Genomic DNA, 18,721 nt, shown 5'->3' with positions numbered 1-18,721 from the left:
CACAGATCTCATTCTGAATGCTTTTGAATCTGTTTGGAGCCTGTGAAGTGAGGCAGCAAAGCTCAGATCATGGATCAGACTCACCCCTTCACTGGTCAAGAGTGTTCTGTCAAGGGAAAGTTCAGGATGTGCTTCAGATATTGTGTGGCCTGGTGGAGAAATCAGCCCACACTCCTTCCCAAAGGAGAGCAGCTCTCATCCCAGAGAAGGGCTATGAAATCTACAACCAGGGGAGCATAAATCTCTTAAATCACCAGCTGCGCCCATTCCGCAGGGAGAGACAGAGCACATAAATCTCTAAAGGGTCACTTTCAGTAGCCAGGGACCTCTGCTGTGGTGGCATTTCAAGTGCCTTTGATCAGACACATCATTTGGATTAGTCTAAAGGGATGTGTAGTGTCTCTGTCCTGCCAGCTGGCTTGGCCCCTGGCTCTGGCTAGTCCCAGCATCACACAGAGACCAGACCAGACTCCCCGCGCTTGTTTGCATGACAGAATGGCCAGGCCAGGAGAGGACACTCAAGTAGCTGGTGAGCTGACACGGGTCTGAGGAGGGTTGGCAGAGTCCTAAAATGTTCCATAGCTGTCATTAAGCAAGTTGATACAGATCCCTTGTGAGTCAAAGTGCTCTTGCGGTTCCTGTAATGAGTGGCCACATCATTTCTGCCACCACAAAGTTGTGGTTAGAGCAGGGGTATCTACACTGTTGGCTGGGCATGGGACCAAGACCAGTCTGGAGGAATGAGCACCAGCACTGTCGTGGCCCCAGGACCATCCCCTTAATGGCTTTGACCTGCCTTGGTATGGGCAAAGCAGAGACCACCACAGCACTGAATATCTGCAGGTGTTCCATGGTCAAAGCAGGGCAGAGGATGTGACCAGGCAGCAGCAGGGCCAGAAATGCATAAGTTTGGGAGATCAGAGCAGTTCATCCACCTCAATGGATGTGACTACAAAGTCAACAAACAACTTGGAGACAGACACTTAATTTACCTTTTTCCACCTGCCATGCTCTGCCCATAACACAAGCTGTTTTTCATGCAGTAATTTCCCACTAGGTGCAAATTACCCAATTACACACTTAATTTGCTTTGGCTGATGCTTACCAGAGGCAACAAGGGTTCACCAGCTCCAGTGTTCCAGCTCCATCAGCCTGCCAACACAGCCTTGGTGATGGAACAGCCCCAGCCTTGGAGCAGTGGGATGAACTTCCAAGGTAAGGAGCATCAGTGAGGGGCTGAGAAAACACCCCAGGCAAGCGACTGGACCTGTAGACTTTCAAACCAGAGCAGCAGGAGCTTGAGGCAGTGGTGACAGTGTTCTGCAGCAACACTCAAAGCCAGGGAACAGGATCAGTGTCACCAGCAATACTGGTGCCTCCATTTGACACCCTCCATCCCTTCCTCCTTTCCCTGCTCTGTAGGTTTACCCACAATTTTTTTTCCGGCATCTTGCTTGGTAAGGATGAAGTGGACACAGAAGGAAGACAGGCAGCCCACAGCAGCTTCATATGTCTCCATTTTCTGCTGCTAACGGGGACCAAACAGAGGGAAAACCCCTCTGTCTTCCCAGCTTCACTTCCCAGTACTTCACAGAGCCAACCCCTTCAGGGAAGAGAGACAGATGTGACGAAACAGGAGGCTTTTGCTTTGGATCTGTGCAGGCTGGCACCCTCAGAGGATTAGGAACATACATGATGCTGAAGTAATTGAAGCAGAAAACCCTGGAGCTGAAACTAAGATCTAAACGGAGGGAGGGGGAACACCTGTCTTCACTCTGGTCCCTGAATAAGTGGGTGAATTATAAGTACAGGTATAGCTACACAAATAACTCTTTGCTTCAGTGTTGTCCTCAGTGACAAACTTGGGACTGGGAGGGATGAGCTCTGCCATGATCATCTCCAGCCGCACACTGCAACTTCAGTGCAGGTCATCACCACTCAGCCACAGAGCCATGGAAACATTTAGGTTAAAAAGCCCTCTGAAACCATCCCGTCCAACACTCTCCAACACTGTTAGGGCCACCACTGACCCATGTCCCCAGGTGCCACTTCCACATGGCTTTTAAATCCCTCCAGGGCTGGGGACTCCACCCTTGCCCTGACCAGCCTTTTTGTGAAGCAATTTTCCCTAATATCCAGTTGAAACATCCCCTGGGGTAATCCCTCAATCATTCATCACAAAATGCTGCAGAAGTTTCTTAGGGAGGAAGGAAAAATGTCATTATTTTCAGCCTTTAAATTTACTAGCACTAAAATCAGTATTTGATAAATATGGATGGCATCCTGCTTTTGATATTGGACCAGAAGCAGGCTTCCATACTGAAATCTTACATATTATTTAAGCATAGATAAGGGATAAAAGGTCACAGAGTCTGTGGATCATATAGCCATGGATGATTTTTTTACAAATTTTTTTCCCTGATTCAAATAGTTGTAAATCTTTTCAGCTACACGTTATCAACTCTGTATTTTAAACACTAAAATGCTTCATTCCAATAGCCATGGTCCAAGAAGAAAATCAGTCCACGGATAAAACTCAAAGGATTTGTAGTTTTTCTCTGATTTACCAGATATTTTTCTAGGAGAAGCTGCAGTAAAACTTTAAAGAGGAAGAGGATCATACTGGTGTTAACTGCAGCTATTCTTTACATGAATCATTTATGCTTCACTGTAGCAAGATGTTTTTAACAGGGATTTCACTTTAATCTTTTACTTCAGTCCACTGAGTCCCACTGTGCCATGAGTGGTGAAATGCTTAAAAAGAGTCACACCACCAAAAACTTTACATCACAAATAGATAAAATCAAACTGCATACAGGCAAAGAAGGGGGAGGTACACAGAAGAGGCACGTATCACAGATGTGATAGGGATTACAGGTCTCTTACTTGCTGCTTCCACCACCCTTACCCTCAGGTTTCTCAGCTGTTGGTGGCATGAATTATGTTTTACAGCTACTAAGGACAGTTTGCAAAGTAATCAGTTCACTGGTCCTGATGCTCCTGCTAAAGGGTGACATGCAGAGGGGATGGGGCAAGGATCTAAGTCGGTATTTGAAAAATTAACACCCTTGGCTGAGTAGCAACAGGTCCAAACAACTATAAATAAGAGCTGGATACTCTCAGAGCCTCCTCCAAAAAGCCTAGGAAAACAGAAATGTCTCTCTTCACAAATACTGTAAACGGCAGGAAGAAAGGGATCAGAAAGCAGCGAACACGTTTCACACTACCACATCTCAAGGTTCTCCTTCTAGATTTTCCTCAGTTTCAGAAGGGAAGAGGGGTCGCCGGAGCAGGGGTGAAGCGCCGAGGGGAGCCGGGCCATTCTTCCTGGGGGTGGGCGCTGGCTCCAGGCACAGGGAAAGCGGTAGCAGCGACTCAACAGCACCTTCTGCTGGCTCTGGGGGCCGTCCAGCGGCGGCCCGCAGCGGGAACCACGGAATGCTTCGGGAGGGGAGGCGCCCGAAACATCACCCCGTCCCACCGTGAGCAGCGACACTTGCCGCTAGTCCAGGTTGCTCCAAGCCGTGTCCGAGCTGTCTGTGAGTCCTGCGGGTGCTGCTGTCGATGTCACCATCCAGGAGGAAGGCAGCGGGGCCCTACAGCAGCACCCCAGACAAGGTGAGGTTATTCAGGCACACACCGTTCCTCCCTCCCTCTTGGCCTGAAGCAAAGGCAGCAAACCTCAAACTGAACCCAGACAAGGAATTCACGCCCCAAGGCTGTTAAAGTTAGCCACAAGATCGCCATAAGGGAGATGGCAAGGGGGAAAACACGATCTGCTTCCCACAGGCCCCGAGCTCTGCAGATGAGCAAACTACACAGTAAATTTGATAAAGCCAAACCCAGAAGGAAAGCCGTAAGCATTTGCATAAGGATGATGGGCAAAAAGCTGGAATTCATCTTATTTCAAAGGAGGGAATGACTCATCACTCCTCGGGGTGAGTGTGAACTGAGCAGGGTGCCAGTGGACACCAAAGCACTCACACCCTAGCGAACCTCAGCAGAAGTGTCCTCTAAAGAAGAGTGGTTTGGGGTTTTTTCTATACCTAGAGGGTGACAACCTCCAGTGAGCACAAGGGGTAAAGCATAGTTGGTTTGAAGGCTCCAGGTTCAGGAGAAGGAACTGCATTAAGCTAGGACAGTAAGAGTCTTGCTTGTCACAACCTCAGGCAGATTGCAGGGATTTCCTCTAGGCTGGTAAGTGGGTAGCAAAAGCCATCCACTCTTGTCCCATCACACACATGGTGTGGATGTTTGCAGCTCCAGTCTGCAGTTCCCTCCCTTTAGCTGGAAAATGGTAAATACTGTGATTCTTTCTGGTGTAATTTTCATATGACTGACCGCAGACTATTAATACCTGAACCCAGAGCCAGTTCAGCTAAACAACTCATTCCTTCCAAGGAGAAGAAAACCACAACTTCTTCTACCCCTGGAAAAACCTTTTGTGACTGCACGACCAGCAGCTCAGATGTAACTAGATGGTTCTGGTCTGCTGACACCTCTCAGGGGAGAGCATCGAGCAGCATGAGAGAGCTCAGCTTGGTTCTCCTGTGCCTCCTTCGCATCTCCAGGAAGGGTGAGTTCTGAGCTTGCTGTCAGCCCTGTCTGATCACAGCTTCTCTTCTCACTCTAGTCCCAGTGCCAGGGAACTGCCTGCTACAACAAACTCTCCAAGAATTGCACTCTCCATCATGTTGCTTAAAAGTATTCTGAAATCCTGAGTGCGTATGACAACACTTGGAAAACTCAGGCTTAGCGACTGTTAGAGAGGTCATAAGGCTGAGGAGGTTTTTTGCATTTTTCTGTTTTCCTAAATTGAGCAGGAAGTTCATATAACTTTCCCCAGCTTTGTCAGGTGGCTGCAGCACTTTCATCAGCACTCTGCTTCATATTCCTTAGGAGTTATTATGCAACAGACACAATATTTTCCAGTTCCACTGGGCACTTAAGCTCACATTTAGCTTCAAATATGCACTTAAATTCCATTAAACTCCATTGGATTTGCTTAGCTTCACTGCCACACAGCATTTGCCAGAACAAGGGTAGTGGCTGAGCTGGTCCCCAGCTCTTGCTATTGTCTTCATGACCTTTCCCACCGACAACCAGCAGTAACACTGACCTGACAACTCCTTTTGGGAGTTACCTTCTGTAAGGTGTGCAGGCTATTTGCCTTTCTCTTTCTTGTGAGAGCTTCAGTTCCAGGAGCAAATGAAGGCTGGATATTAAACAAAAGGAATATGAAAGACCTACCATGCTGAGGCTTTAGCATTAAGGGTAAATAACACACAGAAAGTTGACGGCTCCCTCCACCCATAACTAGGCAAACTGCGTTTCCATGGAAATGGGCGGAGATGCTAACATTGAAAGCACTTATATTTAACATTATTTTTCATCTGGAAGGCAAGGGGGGGGCTTATATGCTTTTAAAAAAAAAGTGTTCTTTGCTTAAGATTGAAAACAAAAAAGAAGAAAAGCTAATCAAAGGGGTGGCAGAGAGAGGCAAGTCATACTCAAAAGCACACAATGTACAGTTGTCCTAAAGTAAAGGTTACAGTGAATGCTGCAAAATAACTAAAACAAGAGCAAATAAACTAGAAAGCAATAGCAATTACTGCTTTCAGTGCCAGGTTCTTGTGCTCAAAGCCCATGAGCTTTATGAAGCTCCTGCAGTGCTGCAGCATTATTTATTAGATTATCTGGGCTGGAAAAGGTGCCCATACAGTTATTGTGTATGACAGGGCAGCACAACTCCACATCTCAGTAATCAAAATAACTGGCTTGGAGCTGACTCTATGTAAATATCTGAACAGAGAACTGGCCCTAGGCTGGCCTTTGTCCATTGTGTAACACACAATTAGTTAATACAAGCTGCACTGCCACTGAGATGTTTGTCAAGTGTTATGGGCCACAGATACAGGAACAAAAATCAGTTCTTTTCTTTGAGTCTACAGGACTAATCTGACAGCTGAATGCCCATATGGTGAAGTCAACAAGACCAGACATGGGTGGAACTATTTACAGGATGCTTTTACATTTTACAGGTATTCTCAGCTATTGAGAGCCCCTGATCTAATGAAGTGAGTTTCATAAGACAGGAATGTAGGCACAGATGTTTCTGAAGCCACAATCTGCTGCTACAGCTGTTGATAGCAGCAGAACAGATAGACATGTCTATGTATTAAACTAAAAGAGAGGAGATTTAGATCAGATATTAGGAAGAAACTCCTGACTGTGAGGTGAGGGGAGGCCCTGGCACAAGTTGCCCAGAGAAGCTATGGCTGCGCCTGGATCCCCAGAGGTGTCCAAAGCCAGGTTGGATGGGGCTTGGAGCAACCTGGGATACTGGAAGGTGTCCCTGCCCATGGCAGGGTGACAGAATGAAATGAATTTTTAGGCCTCTTCCAGCCAACCATTCTGCAATTCCATGATCCCTTCTTGCTTGTAGGTGTGCAGTGCAATGGCTGGTCTGTCCACGTCCCATCTGATGTTACTGGAGAGCTTGGAAAGATGGTTGTCCTGCCCTGCACCTTCACACACCCCTACAAAGCATTTGACCGGGCCCTCACAGCCATCTGGAGGATCAAGGAGCCTTACAATGGCACGGTAATCTTCAAGTGTGTGAGCCAGAGCAGCAGCGAGCTCTGCAAGACTGCCATCAGCCACAAGAACAAATACAAACTGCTGGGCAACCCCCGGCACAAGGACCTGTCCATCAGAGTTGACAACCTGACCTGGAGCGACAGCGAGAGGTACTTCTGCCGGGTGGAGCTGGCTGGAGATATCCAGGACAAGTATGAGAGCAGGAATGGGATCAAGCTGCATTTGATTGGTAAGAGGGCGTGAGAGGCAAAGCCACCCTCTAGGGAAGAGCCACAGGGTGTGGGAAATGACAAATCGTAGCAGTTTACCTGAGATGGTTTTCCGAAGGGTTGGGTTTTCTTTCTCAGTTATAAAAGGGAAAATTCATTGTCCTCCTCAGTCTTCCAACATGAGACAGTGAGCACAATGCAGGGAAGGGAACAGGAACAAAACTGGTAAGGAAATGGCATGGCTCTGGCAGCTGGGATGAGAGCCCACCAAAAGCTGTGCATCCCACTTTGTCCCTGCAGCACGGGATCAGGGCAGGCAGCAAAGGCAATCTGGGGTCACCCAGGCTGGGGTTAAAGACATCCTCTCCATCAGAACCTGAACTGCACAGCCCAGGTGCTGAGAAGAAGTTAGCAGAACAGGGCCTGGGTGGTAACAGGATTGGAAAGACCAGATACCTTGTACCCAGGTGCCATAAATATAAAATCCTCTGGAGCATGAAAGACAATTTTTTTTTCCTGGAAAACCAGCTCAGAGCAACAAATATCAAATGCTAACCCCACTTCCCAGGGCAAGCTCACAGACCAAGGGGGAACTAGGAGGCACAGGAGGCCCCAGAAGCAGACTCAGATCTTACCCAGGCCATGAGGTTGGATGATTTTGCTTTTGAGAGGGAAGTTCTTTATGCCTGCTGCACAGTGTGGGTGTTCAGATGGGACCCGAGGATGAGTTTGGCTGTTTTTTGAAAAGTTATGCACCGTTGAGGCTCTCCTTCAGTTCCACCAGCTCTTGAATGCCCACACACAACAGGACCAGGGCAGGAAGGCAGCAAGACTTGTCTCTCAGAGGCTGCCTGAATTTTAACACCAGAGGAATGTAACACACACAGAAACGGTACCCTGCTTGGGAAGGGGCCCTGGACACTGTGATTGGGAGGGGCTAACTAATGCTTAGAAGGTTAATTTAAACACCAAAACACACAGACCCATGACACACAGCCTCACATTCCTCTTGCACTACATGGACAAAGGGGAAGACATGTAGTAGGTGGTTGCAAACTCTATTTTTGTTGTCTAGTCTGAAAAAAATTAATTCCTGCTCTTCCTCTGTGAAGACAATCATTTAGTGCCCTTTGCTTTCTGTAACATCTTTTTGAACACTTCCAGGGATGAGGTTTCCACCATCTCCCTGAGCAGCCCCTTCCAATGTCCAATCACCCTTCCTGTGAAGAAAGTTCTCCTAATGTCCCACCTGAAAGTGACCTGGTAACTCTGGGGATGGGAAAAAAAATCACCAAAAATAGCTTGTGTCAGGAAGCAGATATTTTCCCTATAACTAACCTGCCAAATCTGACAAATCTCAGGCATTGAGCAAAGGACTCACAAAAACAGGCCCATCCACGTGCATTCTGGAAGTCAGAGATCAAAGGAAGGGCCACAAAATCCTTGTGTGGAACACTCTGGGTGACACATCCTGGACGTTGTGGAGATGCAGCCAAGTCCAAAAAGGTCACTAGCTGCACCTGTGCCTATAATGGTGGGTGGCACTTCTCTGCCTTCCGCCACCAAGGGCACAACAGCTGAAGTTGACCAAAGTTCAGAAAAATGTGTGAGCCATTACTGGGATAAAACAAAGAGAGCATACATCCTTGCATCCAGACTTTGCTGGGTGAATCCTTTTGCCCCTCTATCCTACATAGGCTGGGTGGGGAAATCTAGGAGAAGAAAGTGCCAAGAAAAACAAGGAAAGAGAGGGCTGATCCAAACATCCATAGATTTATTAAATCATTTCTGTTGAAGAGAATCTTTAAAGCTCATCTTGCCTAAGCCCCCTGCCATGGGCAGGGACACCTTCCACTATCCCAGGTTGTTCCAAGTCCAACCTGGCCTTGGAGACTTCCAGGGATGGGGCAGCCACAGCTGCTCTGGGAAACCCTCTTTTCAAAAAAAATTCCTCCTTACATCAAATCTGAATCTCTTCTAGTTTTGAAACATCAACCCTTGTCCGGTCACAACAAAAAAAAATGTCCTGGTAAAAAATTTATCTTCATTTTATCTGGAGCCCCTTTAGGCCCTGGCAAGGACTCTGAGGTCTCCCTGGAGCTTTCTCTTGTGCAGGTGAACACCCCCAGCTCTCCCAGCCTGGCTCCACAGCAGAGGGGCTCCAGTCCTGGGAGTATCTCTGTGATCTCCTTTGGACTCGCTCCAGCAGCTCCATGTCCTTGTGCTGTTGGAGCCAGGGCTGGAGGCAGGTCTGCAGGTGTGGTCTCACCTGAGCACAGGGACAGAGGGGCAGAATTCCCCTTCCCTTGCTGCCCATACTGGGGGATCACCTCAGGGCACGGGGGGTGCAGGGCTGGGGCAGGTCCAGCTCTCAACTCACCAGTATCCAACTTTACCCTGATAGAACAATGCTGGAGGTCCACCAAAGACCAAAACTTCATTCCAGGTGTTTTGCACCAGATCTGCCTTTGCACCCTGACCCACTTTCCCTCCCCTGTTGCAATTCCCACAGCAGCCCCCCGGATCATTAACATCACAGTCAGCTCCAGCAAGGACCACACTTTCCAGGCTCGGTGCACGGCCGAGGGGGAGCCAGCGCCTGCCCTGACCTGGACCGGGCCCGCCTACAGCAACCTGAGCTCCACCAGCAGCTCCAGCCACCGTGTCACCAAGGAGCTGCGGTCCCTGACCCATGACGGGAAATACACCTGCACTGCTGTCAACAGCCACGGCAGGGCAGAGGGCGCCGTCTACTTCTACAAATTCAGAGCCTCTGACAGCTCCTCCATGATCCTAATTTTTGTGCCACTGGGAATCAAGGTGGTCATTTTGCTGGTGCTACTGAGCTTCACCGTTTTCTCCAGAGAAGGTCAGTGTCCTGACTTCCTGCCATCCGACTGGCAACCAGGGATGGATGCTCAGACAAGTCAGGCAGGAGGGGACTGGGTTTGTTTGGGAGGAAGGAGTGTTAATGATTTTATAATTTTCTGCCCTAGGAGAAGGACAATTCTAGCAGGAAACCTAAGAAGACCCAAGAGCTCTTGGCTGGCTGGTCACAGCCTGCTGACAGAGGGGCCTTTGGAAATTCAGAGGGAGCAGGAGTTTCCCTGGGCCCAGGAAGAAATGTTAACAAACTAACAGAGGGGAAATTAGTGGAGAACCCAATGTGTACATAATGAGATTTTTTTTTTCCCTTGAAGCAGGCTAATTACTATCTCTTCCCCTGTAGCACACTGCTAGGATTAACCTTTGCTGCATCCCACACAAATTTAATCTGGGATGGGCATCCCCATTTTACAGACTGCCCCTCTCAGCCTCCCAGGGCCTCACTACCCAGTACTTCCCCAGCATTTGTGAAATCCCACCTTCCAGCCATGCCCAGGCTGTGAGATCAGGGAGTGCCCAGCTTACAGGAGATGAGAATCAGCCCATGCACTGAGAGATATGATATCCCAAGCAGCCAGTAGGCCACTGGTCCCCAGCCCACCAGTGCTGCTGAGTGGTGGCATGGATAGGAGGGCACTGAGAAGAATGAGATGTCAAATCACTGTGACTTGTCTGTAGGGACAGTCTGATGTCACACTCATGGAAGCCATCACTTGCCTTGAACAGCAGTTTTCAGACCAACCAAAAATACTTTGGTCCTTATATTCCAGTACCTAATTCCCAAACACACAGAGAGGGCCACATGCCTGACATCAGGTCTTCTTCCCATTCACGGGCATGTCACAACCACCCTTCAGTGCAGTTTTCCAGCAGCTCTAGGTCACTCCTGGCTCCCCAGCCCACCCTGACCTCATTGCTAACCCAAATCACCATTTCTACTTCACAGGTCCCCCCTCTGCTCCACCCAGCCTGGCCAGGTAAGGATGTCTTGCCTTCTACTCATGTCATCCTGCAGTAGAGTGAGGATGACCAAGGTGAGAAATGCAGTGTGTCCCTGGTCTTGGTAACAATTTTCTGGCCTCAGAGCAGGCTGCTGTGGCAAGGAGAGGGTTGAGCTGATGGCGAGGTGAACCAGTGTGAGGGAACAAGGATTGGACACTGCTGGGAGGAGTTCTGGCTTGGGCACAGCTGAGAGGAGATCCCAGTGGAGTGTGGACAAGGGACTGGGCAGCAGACTAGAGAGACCACAGCACATGGCTGCTGTACCAGTAAAGGGCTGACAGAAGTTTAGACATGCCACAGGCCCAGAGCATGGCTGGAAAGCTGCAGGCAGGCTGGGAGAGCTGGGGGTGTTCAGCTGCACAAGAGAAGGCTCCAGAGAGACTTCAGAGTCCCTGACAGGGCCTCAAGGGCCTCCCGGAGAGCTGGAGAGGAACTTGGGACAAGGCATGGAGGGACAGGACACAGGGAATGGCTTCCCACTGCCAGAGGACAGGGTTAGATGGGATATTGGGAAGGAATTCCTTGCTGTGAGGATGGAAAGGCCCTGGCACAGGTTGTCCAGAGCAGCTATGGCTGCCCCGGGATCCCTGGCAGTGTCCAAGGCCAGGCTGGATGGGGCTTGGAGCAATCTGGGATAGTGGAAAGTGTCCCTGCCCATGGCAGGGTGTGGAATGAGATAAGGTTTAAGGTTCCTCCCAACACAAACCATTCCATGGTTCTGTGATGCCACATGAAACCAGTAATGGATCACCCACCCAAGGGAAAGGTCAAGGATGAGGTCTGTGCTGACACTGTGAAACAGAAATCTTCCCTTCCCTCTGCACCCCAGTTTGTAATGGAGCTGAAAAAGTTGCCACACCAAAGCTGATGAGCTCAGTCAAGTGTGCAGGGAAGGTATGGAGATAGCAAACAGGGCAGCTCAGGTGTGACAGGGCCTGATTCTTGGGCTGGCATCCACACCATGCTCCGATAAACCACTGGCATTTCCCATTACCCAGCACAACACTGATCTTGGACTTTCCTGACAGCTGGGGTGGCCAAACTTTTGGGACGGAAAAAATAAACAAACAAAAACTAAAAAATAAACAAACAAGAAATCCCACCAAAACAAACCCTTGATCTAATGCTAAAGAGGACTTATCTGAGGTGAAGGATAATTACATCTGCATGCGGCTGCTCCCTTTCAATATGAGTCATTTCTTTGTGATACCTCCTTCCTGAGTTACCCCACATGTCTCCTTCCCTGACCTTTCCCAAGAACAATGGCCATTCCAGCAAAACATGACACAGTCAAAGAAACAAAGAATGTAATCCTCAGTCCAATCTGTAATTACTTATAAAAAAGCATTAAAAAAGCAATTTTGCTAATTTATCATGGTTTATCAGGGTCTAAACCACATTGTACCCTTGGTTATATTTGCACAGATACCTACACAGATAAGAAGGCTTAAAGCCAACACTTACTTGAGAAGATCCTCCTCAGGAAAGGTTTATCACAACCTCATGAGGCTCTGGGCCAGACAGTAGCACAGTGGATGCTAAAGGTTCAGGAGATTGCTCTGTATGCTTTAAGATATAAAAGCTTTAAAGTGTAAAAGAGTAGTTGCAGCTCGGACCCTTAAGAACTATGGTGAAGTAGAAGAGGGTACGTCTTGGAGTGTGGCAGATGCTTCCTCTGACATTCACTGGAGCCACTGGCAAAGCCCAGAGCAGCCTGAAATGTGCCCTCACCTTTCCCACGTCTCCTCCTGCCAGGCTGCCAGAGTGCACCTACGAGAACTTTGATCGCAGACACGGCGGCAGACAGTCCCTGCCCACAGGAGGGGCAGCACCGAGGTGCAGCTGAGGGGCCAGTCAGGACCCATCCCCACGGATGTCCTTCCCCAGGGAGCACAGAACCAGACTTGGCTGGGGCACAGGACGTCAGCTCAGCCTCAGGGGGCTGGAACTGGATAATCTCTAAGGTCCCTTCCACAATGCCATGAGTTCCAGCCCTGCATCTCCTCATAAGTGAGCCTCTCCTCATAAGAGAGAGTGGGAAAAAGAGAAGAAGGAGTGATGGAGCTGGAAGAGCAAAATGTGGTCAATTTTAAACTATCTGTGTGTTTTCAGCCTGTATCAGATATTTAGCAAGCAGGCAATGGTGTAAAATTGCCTCACAGCTTTTTGCTTTGGTATTTTTCAAACATCACTCTAAAAAGCCGTTTTCACCACTCCACTTCTCCAACCACATCCAAGTGGGCTATGGACATGATAGAAATCCTAGCTGTGGCAAAACACTACTGGAATTTCCGATGGTGTTTATTCCTTTTTTAAAAAAAAAAATTATTATTATTCCTAATGCCCAGAAGAGTTTATTTTAGAGTTTAAAGGAAATCTTAACTTTAAAGAGGCATCCAAGCAAAAAAAGGAAGACATTTTCCAAAAACTGGTATAGCTGAAAGCAGGACATGAGAAGTCTAAATTAGTCTGTGTTCTAACTCTGCTTCAGCTCCTAGTGCCCAGAAACCCAAGAGCTTTGTGATAAATGTGCTGTGAAAATGTTCCAATACACCAAATTGTTGGTTTGTTGGTTTTGGGTTTTTTTTAAGATAAACAAATTATTTCTAAACCATTTCTATCCCTGTGTTACACAGAGGAGTTTTTTTAAGGTCTGACTACTCATTTCTTAAATCTCTCTCTTCTGAGATGAAGTCACTACTACAAAATCACAAAGGCCACAAAGTCACAAAGGCCAACCACAGACAAGTCTCTAACCCAACTGTAAACATCTTCCAAGACCAGGTGAACAGATCCAGCTTGTGGTATAGGGCAGTGTGGGTCAACCTGGAGTCCTGGAGAGGCAGGCAGATGCCCAGGATAGAGCTGGAGACAGCAACAGGTTGGCTTAGATGAGGAGGAGGAGAAAGAAGAAAGAGCAGGTAGCTTGAACTTAATTTCACATTTATAAGGCTGGATTTGATGCTCTGTTTAACCATCCCAGTGCACCAGCTCCAAACTGCTCCCCAAACCATCCTGCTCCTAACAACCACCAAATTGCTAATGAAATACCATCAAGCTTGCAAGCTCGACCCCAGGCTGGGAACCATTATTTTAAAGTTCACCTCTTCATAATATCTGCAGTGGGAAAGCAAAGGGTAATTTTAAATGACTTGGCCAGAACTATAAGAGGGGAAAAATGCAAGGATATACTTGAACCTGATCTTTTAAATCCCTGCTTAAATCCGAGCAGTGATAAAGCCAGATTTAATAAAAATAAGAGATGCAAAGAGAAAAGGGAAGTTACAGCAGACAGTGTAGTCATAGACCTGTTCAGTTCAGTTTCACAGGTATCACAGAGGAAAGAGACCTCAGAGATATCAATTGGACAAAATTAATTGGATTTCTGAGCCCTTACAATTTACAGACATAGAGTAATGAGAACTCACTTCTACTTATGCACAGGATTGAGGCTTGGCTTTTTGAATTTTTTCTCTCAAAAATTATTTCTTTAACTCAAGTAGTTTGGGTCCAAATAGAAGCATCACACCTCATGTCCCAAACCAACACGCTCCCCCTGGTCCTCATGGGACACTCAAACACCCACTCAAACCAGTATAAACTGGAGGGACAAAACACAGCAGTGCACCCACCAGGACACTTCTGGTATTGAACTCATCTAGGAGACACAAAGAATGCCAAAGTCCTTCCAGTAAAACTAGAAGGAATAGAGTCAATCTGTTGGGCAGCACTTGGAAAACAGGGCCCCAAGCTCTGGAGTTCACATGTGCACAGAGAACTGCAATATAGGTTCAGACTTCAGCCACTGCCATGCAGATCGTGAAGCCAGAAGACTGGTCTATACGTGACACAAACAGCAATTATGTGTTATCTGATGTAGATCCTTCTACCAAATTGAAAATATCACAGTGTCTGTCGCCAACTGCTTGATTTTCCGTTTTTATTTTGCATGGTCTTCGCAGACAGAGCATGTTATAAATACATCTGTAAAAACCCAACAGCTGAAACAATTCCTCATTTTGAAAGTGCATGTCAAACACATATTTCTGACTTCTTCACATTTATATGCAACTGATCAATAACATTGAACCTAATAAACCCAGTGCTTTTAAGTCTTCGGGGGGAAAAGCAGCAGAATGTATTCCTCCAGACATGAATTTTCTAAAAAAGTCTGTTAAAAACCATGCTGCATTGGAATCTGGTTACTATACAGAGGGATGTTCATATATATGTATTTATTCATAGGCTCGCAGATAGAGCAAAGAACTCTCAGACCACATTAAAATGATGGTGATCTAATGACCCAGCTGGCATAATTAGCAGAATCTGCCAAAAAGGAAAAGGTGATCTGTCCTCTAGCACCAGAACCATGGTTTAAGAGCAACAGCTCAGAGCATCATTGACCAGACAGTAGGTAGCACATTTCTATCCCCTATTGACCAGAACTCATGTTTTAACATGCAACCATGTCAAAAACACAAAGGCACAATTAACAGAGGAAGAGAAAAAGCAATCAATTCCTTCACAGAGCTGTAGGGACTGGGACTGCAGGACCTTGGGCCAGCTCGAACAGATCAGTGATTAAAGGGACATCAAACAAGCACCAGGAAAAATCTGCCTTCTGCTTTTCCTAAACAAAAGTGCATCTTATGATCAGACAAGGCAACAAAAGCAGTGATCATTCAGCTGAAACAACAGATTTACAGGCTCATGGTTCATGCTTTGGCAACAGAATTTTAACAAGTGATCACCAAATTTAATACAACAAAAATACCTCTTCACAGTGTCATCTAAAATCCTGTCATGTCATGTCCAGCCAGGCAGAAGAAAATAAGCTTACTTGGTGGTTGTTAAACATTTCCTAAACAACCAGAGTTAGGAATTAGGGAATCTTATTTAACATGATAATAACTGACTGTTCCCCTCTCAGACACTGGAGATCCAGAAAATATGTCTCTGGATTTAAATCCCCTTGAACTTGGCTAGAAGCTACTTGCATTTAACCAAGCAATATAGATGTAGACACACTAACATTTAGAAAACAGGAAAAAACAATGTTCTTAGTTCCCATTTTTGTTGGTATTTACAGAAGTGGGTAAAGATTGTAGGCATGCCTCTAAACTATGGATTTCGGTGGGATAGCAAAAAAGTCAAGATTGAAAATACCACCCTTTCAAATACAGGGATTTCACAAAAATCGCTAGACACACACTCATCAGGTAAGACTCAAAGGTATCCTGGTTAAGAAAGTCAAACCTCTTTTACACACAATCCTCCACTCACTTTTGAACTGGCCTGAGTGATGACACACTGGAAAATAAAAAAAGGCACCAAGCAAAAACTTCAGACACTACAGGATGAGCAGTGCTGACTAGTGATTTGTACACCTATCCCCAGGCACCCTTCTCTCCAAAGGGCACCACACACAGAAGATAACCAAGTGCTTTCAGTCAAAAAAAAAACCCCAAAAATGAACAAAACAAAACCAAAACGCAAACCATTAAGCAATTCCACAGGCCTAAAAATCAAAGGGAAAGCAAGAAAACCTTGAAGTGGAGAAAACTTGACAGTGTGCATTTCTTATGCACAGGTCTGACTTAATTAAAGTGGAACTCTGAAGGTAAAAATCATTTGTGCAATAAGGACACCATTTGTAAACCAAAGCCACCACTGGCCCCGCGTGCCCACCCGGCGCCGCTACCGAATGCTGTCCAAAAAATGCACTTCTGGGTACAGCGTGTTCACCAGGAGGGACAGGAGGTTATTGCCATCCTGAAGACAGTGCGCAGGGTGCTTGATGAACAGAGAGGCCTGGGAGAGCTGCTCTTGGTAATCCATGTATTGTTTGTTGGATGACATGGCTTCAAGAGCACTCAGTGCCTACAGGGAAGAGGGGAAATTCTGTTAGCTTTGTGTATTTTGGTCCATAACACACCATCTGCACAATTCCCCTAAAGGATCTTCACCTACTACAGAACCCAAAGTACTCAGACCAAAACAGTTGCAAACTACCATACCATAACAATGTTTCAAGACAACTTGTATTTTTCAAGCTGTTCTCTTCCCAAGATCAACACAAAAACTGTCCTATTAATGCTTCCTAGGATTCTGTAACCCAAATATTGTCAAATATCTATTCATGAACTCAAGACATGGTTTCACAGAAATTATGTCAAACTATAAGATGCAACACACTTAAATCATCACTTTAGGTTGTTCTTATGAATATATTGACTTTCATAAAAGTAATATTTTGTTCCCATTAATAGTTAGTTAATAGTTAGTTATTAATAGTTAAAGTTAGATATTAACTGTCAAGTTAAAAATTTTAGTAGAGAAGTCTGTGTTGGCAGGACTAGCAAGGGCAAATGTAGAAAATACTTCTGAACAAGTTCTGTTCTTTTCTTAGAGAAACAAGCTGTACCAAGCTACTTTGCTTTGGTTTCTAACCAACTCCTCCTTCCTCTTCTCAAGTGCTTACTGAAAGAATACCATGGTCAGTGCAAATGCTAAAGGGGGAATGTTTCTTTGTCACAGGGCTTTTAAGCCCTGACCTCACATAAACAAATGTCAGTGTGAATGTAGCCCTGCTTTAACACTGAAAAGCAGTGCAAACCACAGCAGCACTGTATTTTCCTGTTTGTTTTAAACTCCTTCTACCCGCTATGCTCCAAACTCTCTGAAGTCAGGCTTTACAGACCTAAGTTCATCTGCCCCTTTTAAATGTGTAAGATTCAAAAATGTTGCCTTCATATTAATGCAGAACACTATATAAAGTTTTACCCAGGATCACTTTAGGACAGAGTCACACAGTCTTGCTGCCAAAGTTTAGCAACACGGTGAGAGCAGGATTTACCTTGAAGAAATCCTTGCAGTGACTCTTAAAAAGTTCACCTCAAAAGCTAAACAACCATGCAGAGAGGGCATGTCAAGCAGCCAGAGATGGGCACAGCTCACCTGCAGAGCCTTCTGAGACAGCCTGGGCTCCGAGCCGGCCTTGAGGCGCACCTGGGTCTCTGCAGGGATCTGCACCAGGAGGAAGGCAGACAAACTGCGGGCAACCACCCGGAACCTGTGCAGGGAGAGCAGAGGGACAGGGTGACACCAGACCTGCGAGTCTCAACAACAGACAGACTGTAACATCTATCCACGAGGAATCTCTTGCACGAGGAACAAAGTAAAGGCTCGAGAAGAACTATTGCAATGCATTAGAAACCACTTCAGTATCACAGAGTCCCAGAATGGTCTGGGTTGGAAGGGACCTTAAAGTTCATTTTGTTCTACCCCCTGCCATGGGCACGGACACCTTCCACAAGACCAGGCTGCTCTAAGCCCCATCCAACATGGTCTTGAACACTTCCAGGGGTGGAAGGGGGTCCCAGCTTCTCTAGGTATACATACAATAGGACACAACACATAATAAAAGCTAATATAATACCTTTATAGCAAATATTGCATCTGTTTCAAGCCTAGCTGAAATACTCCTCATGTCACATCTGAAATACTCCTCAGGTGACAGAATGTAAAATATTCCTATCACCCAAATCAAGGGACAAGTTGAATGATACTGAGAATTCAGATCAATTTAAACAGCACTGCATCCCAGGTCTTTATAAACACAAAGTTATGTTTAGGTGCAGGGTCGAACTGTTGGGGTTTTTTTTCTCAGCATTCTTTCCAGAGTGAACTTGATTTTGACACCTAACAATCAAACTTGGTGTCTCTGTTTAGACAGCAGAGTGAATCACAAGCAAGGACATGCTCCTTTGTGCATCTCTTAACATTTCCAATACCTCAAGGTTAGGACAGAAATTGCAATGTGTCTGTTTTTATACAAATCTTGAGAAGTCAACTGAAATAGTTTTCTGTAGACCAGGGTGAAGTACCTTCCTCTAACAATCAGTCTGCCTACAGTCAAACTTTGCTTGAGGTGGACACTAAGTAAGATTTAGAACTGCATTTTCTTTCCTTTTTCACCACAACCTTGGCAGAGGTTCATACTTGCTTCTTAACCTGATAAACAC

General features: G+C 46.3%; 2 protein-coding genes across 2 annotated transcripts in view; one reads left to right on the top strand and one right to left on the bottom strand.

Annotated features, from left to right (window-relative positions):
• The first annotated feature begins 4,524 nt into the window (after positions 1-4,524).
• Positions 4,525-12,543, top strand: SIGLEC15 (sialic acid binding Ig like lectin 15). Its single transcript, XM_066182290.1, has 6 exons — positions 4,525-4,576; positions 6,446-6,829; positions 9,322-9,678; positions 10,642-10,672; positions 10,939-10,944; positions 12,453-12,543. The coding sequence occupies exons 1-6, from the start codon at positions 4,525-4,527 to the stop codon at positions 12,541-12,543; spliced, it is 921 nt and encodes a 306-aa protein (XP_066038387.1).
• A 2,077-nt stretch (positions 12,544-14,620) lies between these two features.
• The window catches only part of EPG5 (ectopic P-granules 5 autophagy tethering factor), a 55,040-nt gene continuing 50,939 nt past the window's right edge, over positions 14,621-18,721 (bottom strand). The window contains exons 43-44 of the mRNA XM_066180871.1: positions 17,655-17,769; positions 14,621-16,577 (exon numbers count right to left, since the gene is read on the bottom strand). Of these exons, the coding sequence (XP_066036968.1) occupies positions 16,395-16,577; positions 17,655-17,769 (298 nt within the window). The 3' untranslated portion in view covers positions 14,621-16,394. The remainder of the gene's footprint in view (positions 16,578-17,654; positions 17,770-18,721) is intronic.

This window comes from Chamaea fasciata, unplaced genomic scaffold (assembly GCF_029207755.1).
Source record: "Chamaea fasciata isolate MVZ Bird 193981 ecotype frontalis unplaced genomic scaffold, bChaFas1.0.hap1 SCAF_4, whole genome shotgun sequence".
Lineage (NCBI taxonomy): Eukaryota > Metazoa > Chordata > Aves > Passeriformes > Sylviidae > Chamaea > Chamaea fasciata.
The sequence above is the reverse complement of the archived record's forward strand: the minus strand, read 5'-3'. Positions and strand labels throughout refer to the sequence as shown.